Below are 24,536 nucleotides of genomic sequence, written 5' to 3'. Positions count from 1 at the left end.
TAGAACCCGGGAATTAACATCACCCCCCTGGGAGTGGCCACTTGACCTATAACCACATATTTAAGAGGAGAAATTATGTGAATTTCCCTGTTTTAAAATGAACAGCAACTGGACTCCTATAGTCTCCAATTCTAATAGCAGTCCTTTGTTCAGATATTCTAATTTTAAGTGATCTGGTGGTTTTCTCAATATAGGCTAGCATTTGAGCATGTAATTGACGTTACTGGCATTGCATGTTATCGCACCCTTAATACTGTAACATTTCCTGGCACACGGGGGGATTGAAGGAAGAGGTTTTCTACGCAAAATTGTACTGTTGGCAGTTTGCATATCTGTAATTGCCACGTGGAACATGCTGCACAATAATGGAACTGCTGGGTGGTGGTGGACGACCTACTCACCCAAAAATTCAAGTTGGGGGTGGGGGGGGGGGTCTCTTACGGACCACATGAGGTGGTTGCATTAAACGCTTGTTGAGAGCTGGATCTGATTCTGTGATACACCAGTCTTTTTTAATAATAGAAGTAGATATTTTTTCTCAAAGGTGAATAATGGATTATACAGTTGAGATTGAGAGCACAGCTTAAATAGAGATTCTTTGTTTTTGTCTTTCATGCCGGACGAAAAGCGCGGTAGCTCAAAATGTCACACACAGTTAATGAATGCATTTTATATAAGAACGCATTTTGCAGTGTGTGGATTATTTTCTTATTTTAGCTCGCTCCAGTTTACAAATGAGTACCCATTGATCTCAACTACAGCCTCAAGCTGCCATTATTTACAGTTTTGGAAACCTCCTGTGATTTGATGGTTCTGGACCATAAATGAACACACAAGCAGAAAACTTGGGCCTGCATTATTTCAGCTTGAATCCTCTTTTTTCATCCGTTAATATATTGTTAATTTGTACATTACACTATATGACCGAAAGTATGCGGACATGGTTTTTCATGGTTTGGGCTTGGCCCCTTGGTGAAGTGAAGGCAAAGCATGACAATGCCCCCAGGCACGCGGTGAGGTGCCATATAGAAATGGTTTTGTTGAGATCGGTGTGAAAGAACTTTACTGGCCGGCACAGAGCCCTGATCTCAACCCCAGTCAGCATCTTTCGGATCAATCGGAAAGCCAATTGCGAGCCAGGCCTAATCGCCCAATCAGTGCCCGACCTCACTAATGCTCTTCTGGCTGAATGGAATCAAATCCCTGCAGCAATGCAACATCTAGTATAATGGTTCCCCAGAAGAGTGGAGCTTGTTATTGCAACAAAGAGAGGACCGACCCCACATTAATTCCCCTAATTTTGGACGAGAAGCTGGATATCAGGATGTCCACATACTTTTGGTCATGTTGTGCATTCCCTCGGTGTCACTTCAAGTTTTAACGTGTGCAATGAAAACCCCGTGGCAGGTTCTCTGTGGGTCCATTGGATTTTTATCAGCATATGTTCTGGGACTATTTCACATTTATTGCGTGCGGTTGCACCATCGCTAATTTTTGTGATTATTTCCACCTTCAATTAAATTTTACACCCAATATCAAAAATCCTATATTGGCAGGCTTGTCTTCACCTAAGAAAATTCCCGAGGGGTCCATAGAGAGCTCTGCAGCGCCGGTTATTGCACACATCTTCATGGATGTTATTGTAAAATATTGCTGGGCAGCTTATACTTTGTGTCTTTATTATTTTAGACCACGAAATTTATTGCACTTCATGTGTAAAATGTCTCAATAAAAATAGTTCATAAAAATGGTAATAAATAAAGCGTGATGGCTCTGTTTTTGACAGGGGCTGGTTCCTGGAGGTGACATTCAGGATGGAGAGGAGGAGGGAGCTTCACACCAGCTAGTGAGGGGAGGTAATGAAGGTGAGGGAACTTCTCCCCCGAAACTGCCTCCTCATCTTCTGTTCCTCCTGACGACTCACTGCTTCAGCTGCTGATTATCGAAGGTTATTAATTTCTGCTGAAGATGATCCGTGAGTGAGGAGAGCTCCCTAATCCCAGGTATACCCAGGTCTGTGTGTGTGTGCGTGCATATACAGTATATTTGTGTTTAGATGTGTGTGCACATGTGAATGCAACTGTGCACACACACAAAACATACTCGCATACTGGCTCGTGCAGATGGACACCAACATGCATGTCCCCCCTCACCCCACCAATCCCTCCACTGGGAGCCTCCACCCCCCACATGGTCCGTGATCCCGCCCCCCAAGTCCCCCACATCTCATTTTCTGAATGCGTCCTCCAAACCTGCTCACATACCCACATACTTGCACACATCCACACATACTCATAAATCTTGAGTGTGTGTGTGTGTGTGTGTGTGTGCATGTTGCTTCAGGGTCTTGACTGGGATCTCTGGAGTATTTTCACACTTGTTTGGGCAGGCTTTTTTCCTGCAGGTTGGATGCCAGCTTGTAACCTGTTACACAAGCAGTCTCAAATTTAAATTACCTGGGGACCACTGGCCAGGTTGTCTTCTCCCACAGGGGCCACTTGAATACTTGGAGAGGATAAAACTATCCTGTTTGTTCAACAATAAATTTTTTCTCTGTACAGTCATTTAAGCACATTTTCCTCCATTGTTTCTTAATGCTTGCTGTGATTCTGTTAGACATTTACATTGAGGGAGTAGCCAGTGGACACCCTGAGAAATGCCTGAACATCGGCATCAGTCAGTCAGTCAGTCTGGATCTGTATATTGACCTACGAAAGTTCATAGTGGAGAATAGTTTCTCACGGAGAGGTATGCTCCTGAGAAGACACATGATCTGCTTGAACTCAAAGGAAGAGGGTAGCTCTCAGAAACCATCCTATCATCTCCTTTTCTCCTTGTGCCTCTCCAGTTTTGTCTTTGAAGTCTGTGCAGCACCTCAGGTAGCACACCTGGAGCATAGTCCACATCAAGAGGCCTGCATTCGCACTCTCAATAGATAGTAGGACGGGGCCCTGCAGCTTCGGATTGAGTGGGTTCAGCTGAAAAAGGCTGGGCCCATCACCCACCTGCGACCACCAAGCTCAGGAACATGCATTCTGCCCTCCCTCGTGAACACCTTGGAACACCCTCTCAACTCAAATAACCTCTTTCTTCTGCTCACTGCCCCTACTGAGCCAGCCAGCGTACCTCTGTAAAGTACAGGACATCACCCTACGACGCTTCGGTTTCTGACTGAACTGACGGTGCTGAAAGCCCCTCGATCTGATGTAATCAATGCGTTTAATCTCTGACCTGATCTAACATTGTCAAATTTCAAGCGTTTACTGGAGAGTTCCTGTGGATGAGTAATGCAGCGCTGACCAATAGTGGGATCTACTCTACACTCCTTTCCTCCTGCATTCCCTGAACTAGCGCCACTGGTCCGTTTTTTTTCTTCTCGCCATCGCCATCGTCGGGGCAGCATCCGCGGTTATTTCTACCTGCTCACCCCGCGGCACACCAGCGCGCCCCAGCTGCGTCATGCAGTTGCTGAAGTACATCCTTTGGCGATGTAGCCTGGCCACGCGCCGGGCAACACCTCAGCTATTTCAAGCTGGCCATTAACACCCCTGACAAATGGAGCAAGCTCAGCATTTCCATTCATATCAGTGCTCTCATCGAGCACCACAGAATGGCCGCTGCCGCACTGAAATCTTTAGCTCCCTTGCACAGCTGATCGTAAATGTCATCTGACAACTCATCGATCCCCTCTGCCGCTGTATTTGCAGTCGGACTTGCGCTTCTGAATAAGTCCACCTACTTTGGGCTTAGGATATTGGCAACCTCCAACGTGCAATCTTTAAGAAACTGTCTCTCAGTTTAATGGCCTCTCCCCTTTCGCTATAAGGTCACTAATCACTTAGCTAGCCTGAACTGCTGCATCACGTTCCCTTTCTGCTCGCTGGAAGAGAATGCAAAGAGAATTGCTGCATGGATATGGCATTCTGAAGTTTAGCAACAGGTCGCTCTCTCCTCTCAATACTGCTCCACCTGTTTAGTAGTGTAATGCCTGAGATTGTAGGCTAGTCCTTAAAAACAGCAACTTTCTCTTGCAGATCTCGGGAGCAGTCACATTAAACTCTACAAGAAATACTTAGTATCGTCATCCATCTCCTGAAACTGTCTGTGCTGCCGGTCAAGTTTTCTTTTTGGTTTAGAAAACTATCTGACTATTAATAGGCTACCTCTCTCTCAAATGCTTGGGATACAACAACAGACTACATATTTGATCCTGATTTTTTTGTTAGACATGCCAATGGAAATGATTTGTCCAGGCGAAAATGTATATGGACTTGTTGCTCGGTTATAGGCCTGTTAAATAACCGGACTGGATATGTGTGAAATAAAAAAAGTCTATTTTTATACTCGTATTTTGCAACCCTATAAGAAAATTACTTTAAAGGAAAAAGCCAGAGAAGAATCAAAATGTAAAAAAAAAAAAAAAAAAATGAAAAATTAATTTGCAGGCCAGACTTAATAAATTATAAATGTGTGGAGGGCCTTATGAAGCAGTCTCCAGGCCCCAGGGCTGGTAGTTTGAGACCCCTGTTGTTAAGCCTCTCCACTCTGACTGGCTCAAAGTTGTGCTCCAATCTCCGCTGAACGACAGCCCAACTGTGTAATTCAGATAATGGCGGCACCGCAATGGGGAGCCCTGGGTGACTCACCCACTCACTCGGTGTGCTGAAGGATTTTTTTTTCCACTCCCATAATGGATGATGGGTAATTGGCAACGCTCCATTCCGGAATATCAGGGGAGTCCTTGCATGTTCTCCTCAGTTAAATTTTAAGCTGTTGCCAGGGGTGCTCAGAGTGGCTCATCCTGTTAAGGCATTGTCCTAGTGCATGGATGCGCCCCATGGTCTGATATCAAATCAGGACCGTGCCAGTGCCAACTGTGGCTGGCAGCTCCACAGGACGACACACACCTGGCTTTAGCATCGCCCAGAGATGATTTCAGTCAGCTGGGATGGTGGGGCCGCCAACACGCACCAGCGACCCCTGCTGGTAGATTGGGGGTCTGCAAGACTATTATGCTGCATGTGAAGTGTCTCCCTCTGGCTCATATCTGCCTGTTTGTGTGTGTGACTGTGTGTGTGTACATGTGTGTGTGCCCGCGTGCGTGTGTGTGTGTGTGTGTGTGTACACGTGCGTATGTGTGTGTGTGTGTGTCTTAGGCACCTGTGAAGCCTGGTGCTCAGACACATGCACATTCTGTCGTAAAGGGGGGCTAGACCGTCTCTAAATCTCCCAGGCACATCTAAACGGTACTGAACCTGCATGTTAAATCACGCCTCCTGCTTGCTCTTCCAGCAGCGCTTTCCACCACACAGTATTACAGCACGCGAGCCGCTTTCTTCTTCATCCCGCTGTTCTACTTTTGCGATGCATGTGTGTCGAAATCCTCACAGCTGCGGTTGTCCTCAGTTTTACAATATTTTAATATTTAGTAGTTTTGTACTGGCAGGGCATTAAAGTTGCATTGGTGGTGGATTAATTGGGGAGAGCGCGTGCGAGGCAGTTTTTCGCCCAATGGGGTTCCTCGAGACCTTAATTATCCTACTGAAATAGATGAAAACACTGAGCCATCGGGTTGAGGGCAGCGCAGTGGGGTGTGTGCTTGATTAGATATTTGTCCATAGGCCGAGGACGTGAAATGGGCTTAGTTATCCCGGTTTGTCTCCGCAAAGCTTCTGCTCGTTCGTAAATAATGACAGAATCAACACCTTTATGTCCCCCCCCCTCCTCGCTCCAAAACCTGTCCCATGGGGGAACAAATACAGAGAGCTGGAGCAGCAATTCCAGCACCAGCTACTGTAACACAGTTTTCTCTCAAGGGGGGGGGGGGCTTACAACTGCCTGAGCCACAGCTAATGACTAAGGGAGAGAGGGAGGGTGCGGGAGAGAGAGAGCAAGAGAGTACATGGGGGGGGGGGGGAGGGAGGGGAGTACCCAAGAAAGACAGGAGAGGGGAGCAAAATAGGGTATGACCGAGAGAGAGAGAGAGGGGGGGATAGAGAAAGGGGAGGGGGTCATGCTGAACACGGGGGATTGTGATAACAACAGAGCTTGACATTGCACCCCTTTTCATTTCCCTCCCACATCCTCCCCCTCTCAGAGTTGCTGCTTATCTGAGAGGGAGCGAGGGAGGGAGGGAGGGAGACAGAGAGAGAGAGGGAGAGAGAGAGCGCAGAAGAGGAGGAGGCTGCCCTGGGATCAGCTGTTTCTCTCACCTGCTCGAGGCTCCACCAGCTTCTCTCCCCAGCGCAGCAGCAGCAGCAGCAGCAGCAGGAGCAGCAAGGCTGCAGGAGAGACTGTCAGCTAAGCAGAAACTGAGAGTGCATTTACTGAGCAGCAGCAAGCAGCTATCAGGCAGGGCATTAGAGTCTCTCTCTCTCTCTCACTCTCTCTCTCACACACACACACACACACACGCGCGCTCGCTATCCCTCTCTCTGTCTCCACACACACCCCCTGTTTCTCTCTGAGAGGGAAGACCATACACAGCTCCTCCGCAGTCTGGCCATTTTTCCGTAATTCCTCTCTCTCTCTCTCTCTCTCTCTGACTCTCTGTTTGTTGTGTAACAGGAGCTCGGGGACCAGGGGTGCACAGAGGTGCCATAGAGCTGAAAGAGGGGGCTCGGGGGGGAACGGACTTCGCCCCGCCGCACACCGCTCGCTGCTGTCAGAGGAAGAGCCCGGACGCCCCCAGCCCCCTGCCGAAAAAGGACCAGGGCACTCCCAGGGGAGGGCAGGAAGCCAGCTTGTCACCAGGGCGACGCACTGCCGACCTTCACCGTCCCGTCCACGCCCCGTCCACGCCCGCGTGCCACGCCCCGCCCAGCCATGGAGGACACCCTCACCTGCAGCCCGGCTACCTTCTCCCAGGTCTTCGGCCGCCAGGGGCAGCTCATGCAAGCCAGTGAGTACCGGTGATGCGCCCCCCCACCCCCAAATCCTTCCCCCTGTCCCGACCCCATCTCACAGCCAAATTCAGCTTCTCATCTCCCCCGCCTCCGCCCTGCCCTGCCCTGCACGACTTGGGATGTCCCATTCGCCATCTCTCCGCCCCTCACACGCTCGGTGTCTCACTCCCGCTTGTGTACGAGTATTTTGAGCGGTGGGGCAGTGGGGGTGGAGGGGTGGGCTCCCAGGTTGCCATACGTCCCACACGGGTGTGCTTTTTCAAGTTTACAAATCGTGCTTTTTCGGAACTGCTATAGGATGAGGACCGTCCATCGGGCTGCCAAGCGCTGCCTTCTGGTGGCTTTGGGGAAAAAAAAAAAAAAAGCGATGGCTTAGAAGTGTTGACAGACAAGAATTTTAAATATTTATTGTGTGGACATGATTTGCTGTGGGACCGGGGGTGGGGTGGGGAGGGGAGGGGGAGGTGGACTTGCGCCTCCCGTGCCATTGGAGCGTCTGGGAGGCGTGCGGGTTTTAAATCTTCGGCGAGGCACAGCGCGCGCTGTGGAGATGGGAGCACTAAAACTTTGCACCTGAGGGGGCTGCGGGTTTATATCGCCGGGCAGGCGGCGCTCTCGCGCCCATAAAGCCGAACAGCCCACCGCAGCTATTACTTAAGGGAGCGCGTCTGTCAGCCGCGTAAAGGGGGGGGGGGGTGTCGAATGCTACGCCAGACATAAAACCTTATGAATCGAGCGGAATAAGGTCATCTGCCGGTCTAGACACACCAATAATGTAGCGTTCTGTGATTTATCCCCGCTTTTACCGGGCATGCAGGCAGGGAGAGAAGCGGGGGGCGGGGAGGAGGGGGAAGGGGCCGGGGGGGTGGGGGAAGGGGGTTGTGTTTCTGTTGCTGAGAAGATGAAATGTGCAATCTCGAACTGGCTACGAGGGACTTGGGTTTTCAAGTCTTCTTGTTTCAACATAGACTCCGTAGCGTGTTAGCGGCTTGCGGGTGTCTGGGGGGGAAGCAGGGCGGGGGGACAGGAGCAGGGGGGGGGGGAGCAGGGCGGGGGAGGCGTGCCGTGTTTACTCAGAAGTGTGCCGTACTGCTGGGCTGTAGAGACATTACTGGGGGATTTATCTCCGGCGCGGTAACAGCCCTCCTCTTTACTTCGCGCAGCAGCATTACCCCTGCCTGTGCATGGATTCGCCTGGTTTTGGGGGGGGGGGGGGGGGCGGAGGGACTGTGACAGGCAGGACTGTGACATGCCTGATCCCCCCCTGCTCCTCTCACGCGCCCCCCTCTCGTTTTGGCAGTCTCTCTGTTCCTCTACTCGTTTGCCAGGGTTTCGCCATTTCACTCCGTCCAATCGGCTGCTGTGTCCAAATGTTTTTAATGCCCGCAACACCAGGAGCATAGAAAGAGTGTACTGACCCAGCACAAGTATGCATGAGTGTGTGTGTGTCTGTGTGTCTGCCTGTGTGCGTGCATGTGCGTATGTGTGCAAACGTGCATGCAAGTGTGCGTGTAAGTATGTATTTATTATGTAAAAATTACAAAGGTAGCAAGCAGGCATAATCTGACAGTAATTTAATGGGAAAATTGAGGTTCATTATCACATGTTGGTTATTATAAATATTGTGTGTGCTTATGACAGGGTAACTCTGTGAAGGCTGTTGTTTTCATGTTAAAATCATTACTGCTTTCGCTGTCAGTAAATCCAGCCCTTGTTAGCTGGTGCAGTGGTAAGGCAGTCTGGGGTGCTACTGTTGTAGTCAGTCCAAGGACCGTTGGGCAGAGATACTTACAGTAAATTGGGCTCTTGAGGACAGTAGTACTGCTAGTTTTTATTTTCTCCCCACTATTCAGGGACTTAAATCATGGATTTAAACCTGGGACGCCAGGCGAGTCGGATCTCTGGCCAAACAGCGATGCTAATCAGGTTGCGAAAACGAGCAGTTTTACTGGCCTTGGGGGTCAGGTTTGGGTATTAGTGCTCTGGGGGTACTGGCTGGAGGCAGAAGCTTGGTACCCAAGGCCCTGCGAGCTCCAGCTGTCTTGTGCTGTCTTTACCCCCTACCCCACCCGTCCCATGCCTGGGCCTACCTCCTCCCTCCCTGGGCTGCCTTTGACTTAATCCTAACTTGCGAGATTCTCGCTTGTAGTTCAGTGCCAAACGGTTCAGCGCCTCTTGGAGAAAGTTTATTTACCACAACATTTATTTATTGTTAAAAAAAATTGTGGTTCATTTTGTTAAGGCACTGCTCTAGTGCACGGACAGGCCCCACAGTGGAGTACCTATTAAGGCACTGCTCTAGTGCACAGATGGGCCTCACAGTCTGATATCTGTTAAGGCACTGCTCTAGTGCATGGATGGGCCCCACAGTCTGGTATCTGTTAAGGCACTGCTCTAGTGCATGGATGGGCCCCACAGTCTGGTATCTGTTAAGACACTGCTCTAGTGCATGGATGGGCCCCACAGTCTGGTATCTGTTAAGGCACTGCTCTAGTGCATGGATGGGCCCCACAGTCTAGTATCTATTAAGGCACTGGTCTAGTGCATGGAAGGGCCCCTCAGTCTGGTATCTGTTAAGGCACTGGTCTAGTGCACGGATGAGCCCCTCAGTCTGGTATCTGTTAAGGCACTGCTCTAGTGCACGGATGAGCCCCTCAGTCTGGTATCAGGTGCTGACTGAAGCTGGCAGCCCTGCAGGGTGACGCACAACTGGCTCTCATGTCGCCCAAGGATGGGAGGCTTTCAGCTGGCAGGGATTACATCATCTCATCACGCCCCAGCGACCCTCGCTGGTCAATCAGGCCCTCGCAAAAGACCACCTGCATGCCAAGTGTCTTCCTCCGTCTTCCTGTCTACGCGAGGCCAGCACCGTGGTGTGAGTTGGGGTGTGATCAGAAGTGGTGGGGAATCCACCTGCTTCAGAGGCGAGCGCACGTTCGTGTGCGCGCTCAGAAAGGAAGCGGGAGCATGTGCACGCTCAGAAAGGAAGCGGGAGGCAGGATCGGCTTACCTGTGTCTGCACTGCGGTGCGCTAAGCTGCCTGGACATCAGCTTCTGACACCTGAACAAAGGTGTCTTCTCTTTGTTCCATAAAACGGACCGCCGGTCACAGGTCAGAGTCACCCCGGACTCTCGTTTCCGTTAAACTTTTGTTTTATTTAAATTGTATTGTGCACGCTGTGCCCCGTGTGACACTAAAAAGAAGCATTCGCGCTGTGCACCTGTCATCCCTTTCAGAAGGCATGAAAGGCGGTTTGCCTAACTCCGAACTACGGCGCCGCTACTTCCTGTGACGTGAATTTTAAATCGGATGGTTTTCCCACGCGCGACAGGCGGTAGTTAACTGTAATTTTAGTGAGCAAGGCGGCAGGGCAAAGGCAACGCCCTGTTCCCCCATTGTCTGTGGGGGTGCAAACCCCCCCCCCCCCCCCCGTGCTGTCACACGCTGTCTAAACCTGTGCCCTGATGCCCTGGCAGTAGGGCTGGCTTTGACACTTTAAGTCTTTCATGTCAGCAGTCTAAATATAAAACCACCATTTGACAGGCAAGGGAGGAAGATAATGATGAATCCCAAAGGTGTCGCACCCTTCCACACCGCCTTGTGAACCTTAGTATCGCTGTCAGACTGCGCTGTGATTCTGCGGCAGGTGATACGTTTTCAGCTGAAACCGAAGCATTTTAGTTCATTGTGCGTGGGTACTCGCCCCGGATATTACCAGTATTGGGCAACAATTATAAAACACGCAGGGGGATTCTTATTTTATATACACTCCGAACATCTATTGCTTCTCTTTTTTATTACACCGGAACAATAACATTAAAACCTTGGGACTGTTGTGCGCCGCAAGAGCTCAGTCTTGTAATTAAATAATAAATTCAGTCTGAACAGATACTCGGTCTGGTTCAGAATCGCCCGGCTTGTCGTAAACACGAGAATTAGCTCACGGCAAACGGCAAACAAGATGTTTCATTACTTAAAATCAATTTAGGATTACCCGATGGTATCGGCCCGGCGCGGGAAGCGCGGCGTTTTTTGATAAGTCGCTCGGAAGCGCGCGAGGACGAAACCGCGACCGTGTTCCTTCGCGCCGCGGACCGCGGGCCCCGCCGCGTATCGATGGAAACGGATCCGCCCGACATCGTAATTAGACGACTGCGGCGCGATGGCACGATAAAGCAGAGTTAAGCTTCCCTGAGAAACTACGGCCCCTCTTCCCTTTTAATCTCCCGAGCGCATCCTTAATGGAGATTTTATCAGGAGCGGCTTTGTTTCCCTTCTCGGTGCGCCGAGCACTCTGCAGGGCAGTATAACACTTTACCCTATCGCAGGGATGCGCAGGGCCAGGCCAACGGGCTGCTGGTTTTGGGGAGGGGTGCGCTCTGTTCCCATAGCCAGCCTGAGCAGAGCTCTCTCTCTCTCTCTCTCTCCAGCTCTATGTCTCCTGGGCTAATCCTGCAGAATTGGCCTTTACTTTTTTATTTTGTGGGGGGTGAAGGAATGGGGTTTGGGGGGGGGTATTCAATGTTCTCTATAACACACAGCTGCATTACAAATGAAGAAGCTGTCTCATCTGCCCTAAAGGCTGAAGATACAGCCGTTCTCTTATTCCGTATGAAGTTGGCAGTTTATCGACACCCTTTGACTTCTCGGCACTAAAAGGTGTCATGCTCTTGTCAAAGAGGGCACTGGAGGTCAACCCAAAATGCACCACACTATTGACATTTAGCATACCTTCTTATCCAATTGTCTTGTGTTACATTCATTTTTCTATCCGATACATTCTTTTCTATTGCAACTTCTTAAAAGAAGGAAAGGGAAAAAAAATTTTTTAATCAAAATAGAGGCTATGCGGTACTGTTGGAGCCCTATGTCTCTGTGAATACCCTGCCATGTCTCTCAGACATCGAATCCGAATGCTTCCAATGTTTATCAAGGTTCGCTGAAGCTGTAGCGTTTCGGAATTTGCTTGGCTCCGCCCCTCTGAGTAACGGGGACGCGTTTGATAAATAATGCTCTTTGCGCTCCGCGTTTTCATTGACTCTTTAGCGTCAGTCAGTAACTCCCGCATTTGGTATGCATGAGCACGGCGCCGTGCTTTTTTGAGCGCGATGGCGCGGTTGTTAATATTCCGTGTGAGGCATCGGATTGCGCGGAACCCGTTAATAGTGAATGTTTTTGTTTTTGATGGGCTGGAAATAACGCAGCGATGTAGCACATGGGGAGTGAGCACTGAAAAATAAAGCAATGTACGAATACAATGTGTTCTGAAGGGACCTTCACTTGTATTGATAAAGCAATTCGGTGAATAATCCAGAATTATGTTTACGCAATAATTTCAGAGCCACCAGTTATTTTCCGTCTCAGTACCTCTCCCTGCTAGGGCTTCAATCACAGTTCCTGCACATCATTTCAAGCTTCGGTTAGATTTTACACACTGAGCATTAAGGTAAGCTGATACTCATTTTTGCTCAGAAGAGAGACTATGACACTACTGGCCTGTCTCTGGTTGACACATGCATGCAATTCCAGTTTCACTAAATATATTTTTCTGACATGTGTTTATGGTATTTGAATTTGGGTTTTGAGTTTTTTTAAATTATTATTTATTTTTATTTGCGGTGCTGTGTATAGTCAGTGAGGTTGTTGGTTTGGTGTCTGGGCTTAGGATTTTCTGGTCACACAGAGGAGTTTAAAATCCTCTGAAGTCTTGTAAGGAGGCGAGAATAATACTGGAAAGCCATAGAAATGTAGAACTATATGTAGAATATGGAAATACCAAAGCTCACTGGTCGATAGTTTGAATTAACCATGCTTGGTCATGAGAGTGATAAATTGACAAAAAATAAAAATAAAATAACTTCTTGAAATTTTTGCTTTAAAATGCATTCAAACACAACTGTATGTAAATTATGCTGTTATCAGTATTTGATTCACATTGTCTCAGTTGCATTGTGGCTGAAAATTATTTTTTGTTCTCGTGTAAATGTTGGATTTGTCTTCAAATGGTGTTCATTCTGATAGAGAATAATATTCAAAATATTTAGAACTTTCTCTCTGATAACGTGTGTTTTGTGTGTGTGTGTGTATTGCGTGACGTACTCTATTTTGCATTAGTCTATACCTGAAGTGAAGTTGTCACAGCCTTTTGAGTAGCCTGACATTTTTCTTTTTCACCTACTACTCTGAAAGAAGGTCAGTTGCCCCCAAAGCGATCCAAAACCCCCATCATGCTTTGCAAACAAATCCTGCTTGAATTTAGTAGTGAGATGGAAGGCTTGGTCACAATCAAGTGAAACAACATGGCTCAAATGTCAGACTGGTGGGATAAGATAAATGAAACATGTTTCACCTGTGTATTCCACGTTCGGTCTCTCTGCATACGACATCCCTCGAGACATCGCTGTGCAGCTGTCTCTCATTCACACAGTGCGCGTACTTCAAATCAATCCCACCAATCGGCATCTCATTGTTTACCAAGGTTCCCTAGGAAAAAAATCTGCACCTTTCCTTTCAACAGCGGTTGGAAACGTCAAAGAGTAGTTATTGGCGTGCTCAGTGGTACGAACTTGTAAGTCTCGTTGAAGAGCCCATGAAAGATTTTAGTTTTCTTCAAATTAAGTGTTATTTTTCCGGGTTATTTAAAATAAATATATGGTCGAGTAAGAGATCAGAAGCGATATGATTTAATTTTCTCTGCTCAGGATTTAAGGACACCTACTCCTTTTGCTTTCTCACCTGTATTCCTTTGTGAATATCTGCAGAGCTTTACATTTACAAGATAACTTTCCTGATTATTGCCATTGAATAGCACTGCAGAACAGCTGTAGCACAGTGCTCTGGGTTCAGGGTTTCCTATTGACTTGCTCAGACGTATGACAACATTGTCTGGGCATCAGAGTAACAACGGAGCAACGGAGTGGAAAGGGCTATTTATCATTCTGCTGAACCCGCCAGCGCTTTCCCTCAGAGAAGGTGAATATAAATGGCCCAGTTAAGGAAGCTGTTGGAATGGAGCTCTGAGCCCCGTTTTGCTTACACAGGCTCGACTAGGAAGCTGCAGGTGGTTTTTTTCCTCCCCCTCCCTCCCCCCTTTCACCGTTCCCCCCCCCCCCCCCGCACACGTCTAACATCACCTGCTTTTTTTGTTTCACCACTGCGGCACATCTCATGTTTGGTTCTGGCGCATTCCAAAAACCTACGTGCGGTGCGCTGACCCCGCGGGGGTTTATTTCAGACACGTGATTCGCCTGCGCTTCATGCAGGTGAGTGGCTGACTAATCGCGTGGAAGGGCTCGGTGAGTCACCCTGTGGGTCTGCAGTGCGTTTAGATTTAGGTACAGCTGGACAATGCATCGTTTGTGGTGAATAAACGGCAAGAAGCACCTCTCCAGAACAACAGTACTTTTATTTATTTATTTATTTACTTGGTTGTCCAGTTATATAAACGCTTAAAAGAAAGAAAAAGTGGACCGAAATGTAATGGTTTGGAAAGAATGAATCATTAAAGTTATATGAGTGTATCAATGATGAACACAGTCTAATAACACTTTCACTACAGCAAACATCCTTTGTGAAAATGGCCATGATATTTCTAATGGCCACAAACAGCAATAATCATCAAATTACCATTTTATACAAAATGGCGGCACAAAGGCCTCGTTTTTCTTTTAGTTTTTTTTCCCCACTTGGACTTGACGGAAGGTTAACCCCAAAGAGAAAAACATTCTCTGTTTTTAATGGAACAACAGTCGTTTTTGTTCCCCTTGAAAGAACGGCCCAGTCCGGTCCTGCTTGCGTTCCGGGCAGCCGCGGTGCGAGCGGAGCGTGGAGTTTGGGCTGGAGTGTAGCGAGGGGGAGAGCTGGGCTGTGTTCAGTCTAACGGAGGGCAGAGACGGATGAGGGTAAGCCGCCCGTCTGCACCAGTGCCCCCCTGCCTGCTGCAGTCAGGTGATAGCGGAGGCCATCGCGGTCTGTACGCCCCGCAGGGAGGATCATGGGGGGATCGTCTTACCTCCCTGGAGAGCGGCGCTTGCGCATCTGGTGGTCGCTCTCTCGCTTACACCCGCTAAGTTCCCGCCGCGGCGAGCTGACATCGATGCAGCCCTCCGTCTGTTCGTTTCTTATGATGTCTGTATGTGTGCATATGCATGTGTGTGCGTGCGTAAATGTACACATGGTGTGCATGCATTCAAGTGTATGAGTATGAATATTTGTCAGCGCATGCATGTGTACACACGTTTATGTGTGTGTTTGAGTAAATTTGCACATTGGTGGTGCATGTTTTACATGTATGTCCATGCATGTACGTGTGTGTGTGTGTGTGTGTGTGTGTGGTGGGGTCACCTCTGCCTGTCTCGGTCCTAAGGAGAGTGATGTGCTAAGGAAGCTGAAAAGGCCTTCTCTGAGTTCAGGCTCTTATCGGGGCCGCACGATCGCAGACCAGAGCAAAGTGTAACTTGCAGAGAATAGCTCATCCTATTAAACGGGGCTGATAAATAGTACGTCCTCCAGCTGGTGATAAAACGGGACGTGATCGCTCATCACTCTGCATCTGTCTCTCCCTCTCTCTCTCTCCCGCTTCACTTTAAATCTGCTTTATAGGAGTGACAAACCCTGGATATTGTTTTGCCAAAGAAAGGCATGTAATGGCAAGGGGTTTGGAGCGGGTGGTGGGTTCATTAATAAATGATACAGCGGTAATGAAAGTGATAATAACAAAAACAACAGCACTATAAACCAGCTTATCCTACGGGCAATGTAATGACATTCTTGCCTACTCAGTATCCCTCTGGCACACTAGTAGATGCACTCTGCCATTATTCAATATCACTCCGGGACGCTGGTACATACTATGTCATTATTTGATATCATTCTGGCACACTGATACATACTGTGTCATTACTTGATATCATTATGATACACTGCTACACACTGTGTCATTATTTGATATCATTCTGGCACAATGCTACACACTGTGTCATTATTTGATATCACTCTGGGACACTGGTATATACTGTGTCATTATTTGATATCATACTGGCAAACTGCTACATACTCTGCCTTGCAGCAAGTGATACTGGGAGTCCCTATCCCAGTAAGACGGATCCTTTCTGAGTTGTTACTTTGAATAGAGGTAGAGATTTTTTTCCCCCTTCTCTATCTCTGCCACTCTCTCTCTCATGCTCTCTTGGCCCCTCTGTCTTACCCACTCTGTCTTTTTTAATATTTAATAACCAACGCGTAACCAGTTTTAAAATTTAACCAGTGGCACAGACGACTGTGTTGTCTTGCAGGGCTCACATTAGCTCTCTCTCAATAGCCCCCGCAGATGGACCCCTCGCGTTGATGCGGCCTTGCGGGGAAGGGGAAGGTGCACTGCTTAAACTCAGGTCACTGCCACAGTAATCCATAACACACGGGGCCCTCAAGTGTGTTTCTGTTTTGCTGTGATCCCGCTGCTCGCAGCCCTTGTAAATCTTTTCAGTTGCAAAGGAATTACATCTTATTCCCCAGGCAATTAGGAAAGCTAATGAGAAGCCTAACGGTCACCATCTGAAGCGAGCGCGTTTCTGAATAAATGAGGCTTGATGGGCGTTAAAATGTAAATTCGGGGACGGGTGCCGCAGTGGCGCTTGTGATGGCTTCAGTTTAGCGCGATTGAATATGATGGGTTATGCGCTGAAGGCTCTGGGGCTGGAGCCGTGCTTTTTTAAAAATTTTAAATAAATTTTTTTTTTTAAGGATTGTGCTGAAAGCTTGGCCGTGCCAGATTTTTCTAAAACGCCGGCGTACGACATTAAAACTCCGCATCTGCTCCTCAAGGGTGCACCCACTGCTGGCTTCACATCCCATTAATGTTTCGCTACATGTGAAATGGATTTTGGGTTGAACAAAGGAAGAGACCCAGAATAAAGACAGAAAAAAAACAAAATTCACACCAGCGTACGTTCACGCTGCAACCAGAATGAAATTCTGAGAGTTGGGAGGGGGTATATTGACATAAATGTGCTAATGCAAAGTTAGCTTTGCAGTTATATAACCGCGGCTGAATGCTTAGGTGAATAGCCCATGCCTTAGTAACAGACATCGTAACATACTCTCATAATTAGTCAGAGTAATGCGACGGTCAATCTGTCAGTTTGTCAGGGACGTTGTGCTAACTGAGCCGAACGGAACGATTGAACGAAAACAGAACAATGAGGTGAAGATAAAATTTTGGCTCGATGATTAACTGCAAAGTAATAACACGTTGACAATTACAGCGGCATCTGTGAAACTGCATTTCGGCAAGGCCCAAATGGGAAATAAAATGGAAACACTTTCATTTGATCCAATTAGACCCTGGGGGTGGGTGAGCAAATGGGGTGCTCCATGAGCTCGGTGAGGTAAATGACGTAAATGTAGGTACGGTAGGTCAGCCGGAGACCTTGCAGGACAAACCCTCCCTTAGCCGTGTGGGGGAGGAACAGTACTAATGATCTGTCGGCGAAAGACTGCCCACTTCTGTTGGAGGCAGACGTCTCTGGAAGATCAAGATTCAGAAGAGACGCTCAAGTACCGCAGGCTAAATCATCCAATCAAATCAAATCAATTTTGTTATCTATAGCGCTTCTCACACAGAACTTTCACAAGCATGATTTACGGAGAAAAAGCTAGTGTTTGTTTATCTTTTTAATCTACATTATTTCATGGACGGTTTTTTTTGTTTTAACAGTACTGACCCAGGGAGGCAAGACGGGTACAGAATGTCACAGTTGATCCAGATAAATTGTTCCTTGCTGGCATTTTAGCCCCCAGAATTCCTAATGGAAATCCCACTGGGGATTGTGCGAGCGTACCAGACTGCATTAATGTGTGCAGGCTCATTTATTTTATATCAAAGCTAGCCTTAAAGACAGTTGTGCGATATCTCCAAGCAGTGCTGTATGTTGGTGTGAAATGAGCAGTCTATATATATATATATATATATATATATAAAACAAAGTATATTCAGGGTTGAATCCTTGTGCTGGCTGGCTGCTTCCCAACACCTTGCCTTGCTGTAGAATACCTGCAAGCAATGAAAAACCTAACCAGACCCTTACGATATGGTGAATCATATCTGAGGGGATAAAGCTCAGGAGAAGCACATAATTTCCAAGAAATTTGGAAAAAAGTTTCTTAATCCTACTGATGAAAAGCCTCTGGTGAGGCAGAGTAACACCATTTGTTAAACAGTTCCCTATTATTAGAGCTTTTATGCTCCTTGGGATTGTCACAGGATCATTAGTTACCTGTGACCTTATGATATCTCTGCTGGTGGGGCCAGGCAGGATGTGGGCTTGGGGGGGTAGGGGGTTAATTTAGGGCAGGCTGCCCCTCAGGATACAGCAGTAATGAGCATGTCATTATCACATTAGTGTCTTTTTAACGGAGATGTGTGGAGCTCAGATGAGACGACAGCGGCGGTGATGCGTCACGCGCTCTTCAACCTCCTGCGCAGCTGCGTCCGGTAGCAACCCGCGCTGCGCCAAGCGCAGGAGCGGCTGCCAGATGATGCTGTTGCCATAGAGATCCGTGGAGTGCTTGCGCTTCGGGTTGAAGGGCCACCTGAACGACAGAACATTGCGCAAAAAAGGACGTCCTTAGCCGACAGACGGGAGGGAGGAGTGCGCGGGCCCCGAGTTCTGTTAATGAGTGAAACGGGTCGGTCTTCGTGACGGGTTAGCCCCCCTCGTTACCGTTCAGCTGGTGGCCTTTTTTTTTTTTTTTTAATCCCCAAATGGGTCTCCTCTCTCTGTGTCCTCTGAAGTTCCCCGAGTGGTCTTAGCCCCTGAGGAGTGGAGTTAATTTGGAGCGTCTAAATAATGAGAGCGGACATGCACAAAGACATTTCAAACGGGGAGACGCAGAATTCCCCTCCCTCTTCCCTCTGTGTGAGATCTGAAGAATTGCATTTGAGGAGGGAACATCTGAAGGGTGATGACATCCACAGTGAGAGCAAAGCTCTTTTGATTCTTTTACTAGATCCTTCGCAGTTTATTATAGATCACATACAGTATTGTGAAGTGCTATCAGTAAGATAATGAAAGAAAGAAAAAAAAGCTACATATCACACTATCAGACCATGTTTCAAATTACTGATATGATAATTATATGATAATATCAATTGTATATTGACAGCTTATTTAGAAGGGGTAGGAAATGGAGTCCCAGTTCTTTCGTGGTGGTCAGTGAGAGAATTCCTGAGAGAATCACAGATGCAATTTTTTTTCCTGCGGATGAAGTATTACCTTGTCTCGAGTAGATGTTACTTTAAATTTGAGCTAAGATGTTATCTGAGATTGATATTGAGTCAAATGTAGCTTGGCGCTAGTTGCAGCCGGATACATTTTTTTGAGTTCTAAGGTGTCTTGTTATTTGGAGATGTATGTGATTGTAACTAAAATTTGTTCAAAGACAAACCAAAGAAGTCTTAAAAAAAAAAAAAAAGGAAAAAGGCTAGATGACTGGAGTGCCAGTAATCTGGTATGAATGAAAAAATTAAAAGGGGATTTTCTTCTATTTTGATTCACTATGTAGCACATTTCATGGACTTGTCCTTTCAGACGTGGCTCATTCCTGCTGCTGTGCGTTTTGTGGATCCCGAGTGTGCTGTCCTCTAAGACGGCCACTGGATGATCTCACTGGGATGTGTGATGACACTCCATCATATGGTTCCGAGGTCCCACGTGGGATTTCGGCACTGCTGTCCGCCTTGAAGATTTGGGGCGGGGGGAGATTGACAGACCTCAGACAACTCTCATCCAGACAATCTCTTTGGCTGGCCCTCTCTCTGGGGAGCGGGAGAGGATGGGACTGGGAGGAGAAGGGGGTGAGTGGGGGGGGTGTAATAAGTGAGCCGGCAGCAGCCTTTGAAGTGAGAAATAAGCAGAGACCCACAGAGAAGGCTAGGTTGACACCCCCCCCCAGACACGTCCTCGACCCGTTGACAGGCTAATCAGCACCCACCCCCCCCCCCCTTATCCCCCGGCCCTCCGACCTTACTAAAAAAGTACAAAGTGACAGGAGCGGTGTTTGTCAGGGAATGGATCACCAGCGGAGCGTAGCTGTGGCTATTTGGGCAGCCTGCGTCAGCAGGAAAACTCAGGTTTTCTGTGTGCGCCGGTGGCCTGAGGTGACCCAGAGCTGTCAGTGAGTGTAGAGTCACGCCCTCTCTTCATTCCTCCCTGCTCCTCCCTGCGCTTTGTGACATCATAAAGATTGCTTGGCTCAATGATGCCCATGTGGGGGAACTGCAGATGTTTGGTGTAGCGGATGTAGTTAAAGCTCAGGTGTTTGGGGTTCCATTACACCTGTCTGGCATTATGTGAAAGTCTCTGGGTAGCCACTAAAAAAATAATAATAATAACCCGGTTAGGTGTCCATAGAGCGGTTTGGACAAAGGGTTGGCATGGTGATATTACGGTTCAGGAAGTAGTCTTGCAAGGTAGAAGGTTGCAGGTTTGATTCCCAAGTGAGGCAATGCTGTTGGCTTGGGCATTAATGCACTTGTAACCCAGGTGATTATTATTAATTTCAGTAAATATGAATATATACCTATTGCGAATTTGCAAAAATCATTATTCATAAAGGTGGCTACAAACATTTTTCTTTCACATTCAAATATGAACTATCACTGTACTTTAATTATTGTGGTAAGGCATAATTAGTCTGTATAACTGCAAAGCATTTAATAATTTCAACAATAAATTACTTTAAAAAAATTTTGTCTGAGCAAAAAGAAAATCTCAGTAATAAGTCAAAAAGCACTGGCAATGAGGTTGAATTCAAGCCAAATTCTGTGATCACTAGGGATGATATCCCTATAACTTATTAAAGACTACAACCGTCATCATCCACTGGTCTGCTTGTCTGCAGATAGAACAACAAGACCTGATTTACATGTCAAGTTGCCTTTCCTCTGATAGTTTTTTTCCTTTGATGATGAAAAACAAAAACAGCAGTTTGTTTGTTGTCTTGGTTTGCTAGTTTTTGCAAGTTTTTGTGCTCCGGTACTGGTTACTCATTTAGTGATGCTGCCTTCCTGCTCAGGCACGCTTCTCCTGCTGTCTGAGACAGGAGATAAAAGTGCTCCTCTCTCCTCTCCCTCCCTATCTCACCCCCCTCTCTTTCTCTCTCTCTCACTCATCCTTCTCTCTCTGAATTATTGAGCATCACATCTTTATTCCCGCAGCCGATACTGTGCTGCTCTCCTCTATAAACACACATGCACACGCACGCGCACAAACACACACATGCACAGACACACACACACACTCCTTTATATCCCTTAAATGCATAAGATACAGGACATGGGGCTCTTTTTTAGGATTTTGATCCGATGGAAAGACAAGCCTTTGCAAATGGAGACTCGGAAATCTGAGACATTCATTTTTGTTCTCTGAACATAACATAATAGAGGGAAGGAAAGAGAGATGGAGAGAGTGAGAGATACAGGGAGGTCAGAGAGAGAAATTTAGATGATGGTATGAAATGAGAGCAAGAAAGGGAGGATGGAAGAGAGAGGAGAGCTTAAGAAAGGGGGGGAGAATAAGGACTGAAATAGAGAGGAGTGTGTGTTAGGGGGAGATATAAGAAAATGGGAGAGGGTGAGAAATATTAGAAATGTTTGAGAAAGAGTCTGAGATGCAAGGGAAATGACAGAAAGAAAGAAAGCGTGTGAGAGACACTGTTGCTGAAGCTTTCAGGGGTTTAAATGATTTAAGGCTCAAATTATAGTTCTCTTTGTTCAAAGCCAATTGATGTTGTGCAGTGGCTGTAAAACATTCTCACAACTCACAAAAACAGCGCAATAATAGTTTATTTTTAGCTTGGTTGTACAAATGACCTTACTTCAATTCGTATAACATTTTAGCCGCCATTTATTAGCTTCCATTAAACTATTCACAATATATTACTTTGTGCTGAGGAGCTATTGTTCTCTCATTTTGATGCAACTCTTTCAAATGCAGATTGTGTTTCCATTTTCCTTCCAGCAAGTCTAAATGGTAAACACTTGTATTCATTAGTTTCACAGGCCATTGCCAACTGAGGTGTGTGTGTGATCTGACTATAAAGGCTAACTTTCACTTAGGTGACCTGTCAAATCAAGAGATGTTGCTAATACCACTGTTATTAATAGAAGAAATGAACACCGCACACTTAAACTCTGTAATTTTATTACCAAGGTTCCGACTTGAAGTCTTCATCAGGGCAACACATCCACTGCTATGCTAAGTACAGGATTTTTTAGTTTGGCTGAAACATGAATTGAGTGCACAATATTCTTATATTTTCTTGGTAAATTTTTTTTCTCCCAGTCATTCCATCCTGTATGTAAATTTGGGACTGGTCAGGTGTGTGCCTGTGTGGAGCTGTTTCTTTTGTGCTCTCCAGTCCACCAGTAGAAGTGCTTTTAGAGGGAGCAGGACTGCTCTCTGGCTGCAGCTAACACAGGAAACTGACTGGTGCCCGGTTGACCAGAGACCCATGGGGGAATCGGTGACAACTTAGACCCACCGCCCCTAGGTGGCACTATGGCCATTTATCCCCTGCACTGTGGTGCTGCTGCCCATAGGTGGCGCTGCCATGGTCAGTATTCAACCCAGGTGACGGGGCATATCCACACATATCCAAAACTCAGGAGAAGACGCCCATTGAAGAGGCCAATGTTATAGTTTCCGGCTATAGGCCTCGATGTGCCTTTGCCTTCTCCCTCCGTCTCTCTTCTTCAGCTGCCATAAGTCGAGTGTGAGAGCCTTTGGCTGGCAGTGGCCATTTGTTTCTGAAAACGTGGCTGAGAGACTGGAAGCAGTGAAGAAGAGAAATGTATTTTTTGATGTCGGGCAAACAGTAAGGCGGCTATGTTTCTCTATATATGGTCCTAAGGACTGATGAACTCATGCATGGAGAAAAGAGGCTGAAAAATTGTCAGCATTTTTGCCACTGGGGCATAAAATTGATGTTTTAATCCCAGAAGGACATAATGCAGTAATGCGGTCTGGGTTTCTGGGTTAAGATGCACAGGTGCTTCTGTGAACTGAACTGCAAAGACCAGTCACTGAGCCCCCCCCCTAAAAAATTTACAGCACCCCCCCCCCACCCCCAAAGAAAAGAAACCTTGTGAAGACTCAAAGCGGTGTGGCGAGATGCAGTATAACATTTATAAATGTGAACACTTGTAAAACCAACTTCCTGCATTTTATGATTGATCGCCTTGTCTCCATTTTGGCTCTAACGGCATAATTGTTCCATTAAATCATGTTGTATTGCTGGGATGAGGGTGCTTCTCCACTGGCAGGACAGGCATCAGCCTCCAAGTGCACCTTATTATCTGATAGTGAGGACTTAACCTCAATTAGAGTGGCCTGAATAGCATTATGCCTCTGTGGCCTTGTCCAGGGTCACCCCACTGACATGAATTAGGAGGGCTGGGCTGTCCCTTTTCTGCTGTGTGCCAGTTTCCCTGCGGGTTCAGACAGGCTGAACTTAGGTGGGAGGGGCCTGTGTGCGTGTGTGTGCGCGCGCATGTATGCTCGTGAGTGCATGTGTGTGGGCATGCGTGCCTGTATGTGTACAGTATGTTGGGGATGGGGGGATTTCTTCATATGTTCCCTCTGTTCAGCTGGGGTTTAGAAATTGAACTCTCCAATCTCTCCTGTATCTCCAGATTGTTTTATAGTTCATTTCACTGTTCATTTTAAAAGCATATTTAAAATTGTGGTACAGGCAGTGCTGGTACATTGCTTGGCATGAGGACAGATGAGAACGTGCGCATGTTTTTTAAAAATGAACCAGCGTCCCTCAGAAACTGCAGCAGTGCACCCCGCTAATGATCTAGCATCTGTTAGAAAGGGATAACGGCATTTTATTTCCCCTGTTCTAGAGAGAGGGTTTGGAGAAACAGATAGACGTTTTGGGGTCTAATGATAAAAAGGTATATTAAGCTTTGCATTCAACCCGAAACCGAACAACTTTAACGGGAAAATTATGTATTGAGCAGCTCCGAGTTGTTTTTCATTACATGCAGCAGTAAACTGTTTAATAAGCCCTGAGCTCCGCCGTTTGGGATTGTGAAAGATGGAAATTGTCCTGTCAAGGCAAGATTCATGCGATCCAATTTCCTGCTCCGATAATCAAGCTTCACAAGTTTAAAGCCCTTATCTATCAGGGAGGTTGGATTCCAGCCACGGCGAGCCGGTGCACTTTTTTTTGCAGCCAGAATCCGTTTCCTGCAGGAGCGCGCGGGACATTATCTGACCGGCTCCCGCGAATGAGCGACCCTCACGTCCAGCCTGCCGGTGCTCAGCACTAGATCATCCGCGCTCCCCGGCAATGAATTTCCATCAAAGCAAGTGTTTAGCATCAGGGTGTGAAGGAGAAGACATTGTTTATACGCGCCGGGGAGGAGGAATCGAACTTTTGAGTCGGGGCTGTAAATTCACGGATATTTTTGAAGGCGGCGCTGCAAGGGGAGAAAAGAGCCTGCCGCAATGAAAGCGTCAGTCGCCGAGCCGAACATTGATATGCTTCTGCGGCTCTCCGGCCGGGAATCAGCAGGCGTCCGCTGACTATCCGTCAGGAATCAGCCGGTTCGCTCCCTTAGAGGG

At 47.3% G+C, this 24,536-nt stretch overlaps 1 protein-coding gene across 4 annotated transcripts in view; it reads left to right on the top strand.

Annotated features, from left to right (window-relative positions):
* kazna (kazrin, periplakin interacting protein a) overlaps nucleotides 1-24,536 on the top strand; it is a 309,866-nt gene that overhangs the window by 35,464 nt on the left and 249,866 nt on the right. For all 4 annotated transcript variants that reach the window (XM_064297865.1, XM_064297864.1, XM_064297866.1 and 1 more), the window contains 2 exons: nucleotides 1,787-1,865; nucleotides 6,568-6,901. In XM_064297865.1, the coding sequence (XP_064153935.1) occupies nucleotides 6,826-6,901 (76 nt within the window). In that variant the 5' untranslated portion in view covers nucleotides 1,787-1,865; nucleotides 6,568-6,825. The remainder of the gene's footprint in view (nucleotides 1-1,786; nucleotides 1,866-6,567; nucleotides 6,902-24,536) is intronic.

Source organism: Anguilla rostrata, chromosome 11 (genome assembly GCF_018555375.3).
Source record: "Anguilla rostrata isolate EN2019 chromosome 11, ASM1855537v3, whole genome shotgun sequence".
Lineage (NCBI taxonomy): Eukaryota > Metazoa > Chordata > Actinopteri > Anguilliformes > Anguillidae > Anguilla > Anguilla rostrata.
The sequence above is the reverse complement of the archived record's forward strand: the minus strand, read 5'-3'. Positions and strand labels throughout refer to the sequence as shown.